The sequence below is a fragment of the Entelurus aequoreus genome, linkage group LG06, assembly GCF_033978785.1.
Source record: "Entelurus aequoreus isolate RoL-2023_Sb linkage group LG06, RoL_Eaeq_v1.1, whole genome shotgun sequence".
Classification (NCBI taxonomy): Eukaryota; Metazoa; Chordata; class Actinopteri; order Syngnathiformes; family Syngnathidae; genus Entelurus; species Entelurus aequoreus.
In genome coordinates, this window is record NC_084736.1 from 16,936,210 (window position 1) to 16,942,213 (window position 6,004).

General features: G+C 37.7%; 1 protein-coding gene across 2 annotated transcripts; it reads left to right on the plus strand.

Annotated features, from left to right (window-relative positions):
- Positions 1-753: 753 nt before the first annotated feature.
- Positions 754-3,548, plus strand: nkiras2 (NFKB inhibitor interacting Ras-like 2). 2 transcript variants are annotated; one of them, XM_062050112.1, is made up of 4 exons: positions 754-871; positions 1,164-1,269; positions 2,440-2,681; positions 2,794-3,548. In XM_062050112.1, exons 1-4 carry the CDS (start codon positions 794-796, stop codon positions 3,034-3,036), a joined length of 669 nt encoding a protein of 222 aa, XP_061906096.1. In that variant the 5' UTR covers positions 754-793; the 3' UTR covers positions 3,037-3,548. The 2 variants fall into 2 exon arrangements, with proteins under 2 accessions (XP_061906096.1, XP_061906097.1); XM_062050113.1 differs by having other exon boundaries at positions 833-875.
- Positions 3,549-6,004: the final 2,456 nt, after the last annotated feature.

Consider the following 6,004-nt stretch of genomic DNA (forward strand, 5'->3'; position numbering starts at 1 on the left):
CACAAAACAACAAAAGAAGGTAGGAATGTTAATATCAGTGTTGCGCTTCGATTTTGTTATTCGAACGTTACTATCATTACAAATGTAACCTATTTTTATGGGCTTGCTTCTTTATGATGTTAAGTTCCTGTTATAAGCTGTTATACGGTATATGCCTTGAGCTCTTATTTTGAAGGCGCCAAGAGCAGAAGTGATGATGTTATTTTATAGTTTCATACAGTATAGGCGACTTATATAAAAATAGGTTACATTCCTCCCCTCCTACAAAAAGAAACGTCCTCGTTTCAACACCATGTCATAATAAGTGCAAAAACAAACACGGAGGCTCCTGTTTTAGACGAGGACCACTTTATTTTCTTTCTTTCAAAAACCTCCGCTCCACTAAAACGTGTCATCACTTCCGCTCTTGGCGCCTTCAAAATAAGAGCTCAAGGCATATACTGTATAACAGCTTATAACAGGAACTTAACATCATAAAGAGGCAAGCCCATAAAAATAGGTTACACAAATATAATGTATTGAATCGACGGTTTAGTGTAACAGATAACCGCCTCGTTATACGTATAGCTTTGTTTGCCTAATTGTATGAATCAGAATGTGCAAGTGTACCTATTGTTGTGGCCACCGAGTGTGTATTTCGCCACCGCGGTTATCAGATTCTTCCAGCGCATATCTGCAGCTCCAGGAGCAACAACACAATGAAGGCATTGCGAGCGGGACGAGAAACAGCCATTTAGATGCGCAAAATTACAAAGCTGATGTATTTGCTCCATATAAAATTATACAGAGGCCAATGAAAGAGTATGACGATGTGACGTCATCGCAACGCCCACTTCCGGATTCTGGGGGAGCAGGAAAGCGGCAGCACACGGCAAGTAAACGAATTTGCACATATTTGTGAAAATATAATGTACATGTATGACTTCTGCTAACACATACTTTTGTTTTTAGAAGGAAGAAAACTGGCTTGATGTTTCGTATTTTTCACATTGGGCCATTTGTTTGTCGAATGCTAATGCTAAGCTAGTTTGTGGTTTACTTCCTGCTTCCACTATAATAATAGCAGTGATCGTGCACTGTTAGCTGACAAAACAAGCGACGTAGCTCTGCCTTTACAGTTGTTTACCAATATATTTATGTCCGTTTTGCGTGTGGATGCACAGAAAAGCGTCGTCATGGGCAAAAGCTGCAAAGTGGTGGTGTGCGGCCAGGCTGCAGTCGGTAAAACCGCCGTCCTGGAGCAACTCCTCTACGCCAACCATGTTGCAGGTAAGCATTTCAATACACCCCGATCGATTACACGATTAGTCACTTTTAATGTTACCAAACCACAATCTAGAACACACTAATCCAATCCACTTTATTTATATAGCACATTTAAACAACAAAAATGTTTCTAAAGTGCTGCACAGCAATATTAAAAACAATGTTCAAATATTATCCTTAGCTCCACCAATGACTGAATAAAAACAAAAAATAAATAAATATAAAAACAATATAAAAATAAATATGATCAAAAACGATTTTGAAGGGAAAAACCAATTAAAACAGTAAATATAAATCAAAATGTATTAAAAAACCCCACAGAGGACCACACAACTCACGTAGTGTTAAAAGCCAGAGAATAAAAGTGGGTCAGACGGGACTTAAAACACTCCACTGTGGGAGCAGTTTGAACATGGACAATAAGATCATATGGACAGCCATAAGTGTTTACATTTTGCTTTATATTTATTATTTTACTTATTTTTTTGTCTGGTTTTATATTTGTTTTGTATCATCCCGTGAGGTGTACCGTATTTTTCAGACTATAAGTCGCAGTTTTTTTCATAGTTTGGCCGTGGGTGCGACTTATACTCAGGAGCGACTTATGTGTGAAATGATTAACACATTAGCGTAAAATATCAAATAATATTATTTAGCTCATTCACGTAAGAGACTAGACGTTTAAGATTTCATGGGATTTAGCGATTAGGAGTGACAGATTGTTTGGTAAATGTATAACATGTTCTATATGTTATAGTTATTTGAATGACTCTTACCATAATATGTTACGTTAACATACCAGGCACGTTCTCAGTTGGTTATTTATGCCTCATATAACGTACACTTATTCAGCCTGTTGTTCACTATTCTTTATTTATTTTAAATTGCCTTTCCAATGTCTATTGTTGGTATTGGGTTTTATCAAATAAATGTTCCCAAAAAATGCGACTTATACTCTAGTGCGACTTATATATGTTTTGTCCCTTCTTTATTATGTATTTTCGGCCGGTGCGACTTATACTCCGGAGCGACTTTTACTCCGAAAAATACGGTATACAAAACGTTTTATGGAACGCATTTAATAATAAGTACGTGTCTATCGTGATATATATTGATATTGTTTTATCGTCCCAGCTCTAGTTATTATACTGCCTATCCTGACTTTGCTCTCAGGTTCAGAGCCCATGGAGACCCTGGAGGACATTTACATCGGCTCCATTGAGACCGACCGAGGCACCAGGGAGCAGGTGCGCTTCTACGACACCCGTGGCCTCCGGGACGGCGTGGAGTTCCCTCGCCACTACTACAGCTTCGCCGACGGCTTTGTGCTGGTCTACAGCATCGACAGCAAGGAGTCCTTCAAGCGCATGGAGGCGCTCAAGAAGGACATCGATCGGCACAGGGACAAGAAGGAGGTGAGGGGATGACCACGGGCGCTCACTAACAACAAAACAAAACTATGCGCCTTTTCCTCACTTTTGTTTACATTCCAAAGTATTGATGTTTTCCCTTTGACGCCACACTCAGGTGACCATCGTGGTGCTAGGCAACAAGCTGGACAAGCAGGACGAGAGGAGGGTGGACGCCAACATGGCGCAGAACTGGGCCAAGAACGAGAAGGTGCGCCTGTGGGAGCTGTCGGTGGCGGACCGCCGCACGCTCATCGAGCCTTTTGTGTACCTGGCCAGCAAAATGACGCAGCCGCAGAGCAAGTCCACCTTCCCCCTCAGCAGGAACAAGAACAAGGGCAGCGGGCCGACAGACGGCTGAACAGGCGGACACGTTCGTATGTACAGTATCATATGTTTGATTTATGCACAGCTTCTTTGCATTGCAACTCACACCGAGGTATGTGAGCACAGTTGGGATCATGTCAGCATCTCAATGGATGACTTTCCACATAAACAATGACATTCTGATCCCGCAGATTAAACTACTGCGGATGCATTTGCATGTATTTCAAGATGTATGTATATGATACAGGCAAACTATGTACACCTGTAGATGTGCCAACAATAAGCATGGAGATGTGTTACACTGTATGGTCGTTGGCTGTTATAAACGTTTCAAATATTGGATTCACAACAAGCCTTATTCTGAGAATATTGCTGAATGGGACCAAATTTAAGCACCTCCTGTTTTTTTTTTTTATTTCCTTGGAAAAGTGTGATTTTGTTGATATTGTCTTAAATATAATCTGTCAAATTGAATTTATGTCTTAATATCGTTCAACCAGTATTTGTTGGCATGTACAGTAAAAGGAATAAATTATATGTGTCTAATCCTCTTTATATTGTATTCATATGTGCACAACACTAACATAATAGTACGATTATTATATTATTTTTGAGAAACTACATTCCCAAACATCTGTATTTAAACACATTAATGTGTTATAAACATATATGTATATACATACATACGTGCATATGTGTATATGTATGTATTTATGTGTACATATATATAAATAAAAAATATGTATTATTTTAAAAAGCACAACATTCAGAGAAAAAAAACAAATGTTTATACTAATAATTAAAATCACAAAGCTTTGTCTTTAAATTTCATTAAAATAATTATATTTCTATTCGTATCAATCATAGATAAAAAAATATATACAATTATTATATATTGATAAAGTTCATTGCTTTATTGCAATTATCCATCTATTTTCTACCGCTTGTCCCTCTCGGGGTCGCGGGGGGTGCTGGAGCCTACCCCCAGCTATATCCCTCTTCATCGCATGTACTCCAATTAGTTCACTCTAATGTTGCTGTTGCGTAGTTTGTCCACAAGAGAGCGCTCCCGCATTAGAAATGCCTCCAAGCCTTTGTTGTGGTAGCTAGGTCACTTCAAGTGCACCTCGGAATTTTAACACCCGGCCAGCTACTTTCAAGTACACCCAGAAATATCGCCATAGCGACCAAGATTGAAGGGTCCAAAAATGACAATGTTGATTCTGGACGGTTGAATATTATGATAGTTATTTTTATTGTCCAAAAAACAACATGAATGATGGCATTGTTACGCCATTTAAAGGCCTGCTGGGAATAAGAGGCCATCAGACAAGGTCAGAGACGTTGACGCAGAGAAAAACGATGTTCATGTTCCGCACGTGAACGCGCGGTGACTGCAAAGGTTAATGCAAGATGATGAGAAAACCTCAAGTGGAACATTTATGAAGCATTATATTATTACACCGTCCCCCCCAGCGGCTGATATCACCTGAACATCCATTTCAATCATTATATTTTATACACACGTTTTGGGCTTCACTTGTTTTACAACACATGAGCACTATAGGAGCCTCGCAGCATTCTCATAACAATAAAACATAACAAATTACTAAGGATGTTTGCCGATATCCGATATTGTCCAACTCTTAATTACCAATACCGATATCAACCGATACCGATATATACAGTCGTGGAATTAACACATTATTATGCCTAATTTGGACAACCAGGTATGGTGAAGATAAGGTCCTTTAAAAAAAAAAAAAAAGTAAAATAAAATAAGATAAATAAATTAAAAACATTTTCTTGAATAAAAAAGAAAGTAAAACAATATAAAAACAGTTACATAGAAACTAGTAATTCATGAAAATGAGTAAAATTAACTGTTAAAGGTTAGTACTATTAGTGGACCAGCAGCACGCACAATCATGTGTGCTTACGGACTGTATCTCTTGCAGACTGTATTGATATATATTTATATATAATGTAGGAACCACAATATTAATAACAGAAAGAAACCACCCTTTTGTGTGAATGAGTGTAAATGGGGGAGGGAGGTTTTTTGGGTTGGTGCACTAATTGTAAATGTATGTTGTGTTTTTTATGTTGATTTAATAAAAAAAAACAAAACCAAAAAAACGATACCGATAATTTAAAAAAACGATACCGATAATTTCCGATATTACATTTTAAAGCATTTATCGCTACAAATTACCATTTGGTTGGCTTTTTTAAAATTTTTTTTTACATTAACAGGTAAAATACATAACCAGCAGCTTCTATGTCAACATATGTCTGCTTTTTGTGTCTTTAATGTCAATCAAAATGCCTGAAAACGCAGCCGGAAGTAAACAAAAAATGTAAACAAAAGAAGGCGATGACGCCACTTTGAGCCAAGATGGCGGACATAGTTGAGGTTTAATGTCAATTATAAATGATGTCACCATCTGCAAAAATTCAACCTTATAGCTGACATCTGATATGTAATTCTGTAGAATATGTAAATCATTTATTTTTGGAATGTGATACTGTACATTTATTTTGGGAGGAGATCAGAGATTGGCTGAAAGACAAACGTATAGAGATGTCCCCATTTATTATAGAAGAGATTCATTTCGGGATAATAATGAAAGATAGCAATCTAAAAATGATTATTAATATTATTATGCTGCAAGATACATTTTTTATTCATAAAAGTCAGATTTATGAAAGTGAAATCCAAATCCTCCCATTTGATTATTGATTTCAATTAATTTATACAAACTTGGAAAATAGGAAAAACATTGCAAAAGCCCTTGAACTATTGTCTTTTTTGGAGGAATTTAAGTTGTTTTAGATAAACTCCATCCATCCATCCATTTTCTACCGCTTATTCCCTTCGGGGTCGCGGGGGGCGCTGGAGCCTATCTCAGCTACAATCGGGCGGAAGGCGGGGTACACCCTGGACAAGTCACCACCTCATCGCAGGGCCAACACAGATAGACAGACAACATTCACACTCA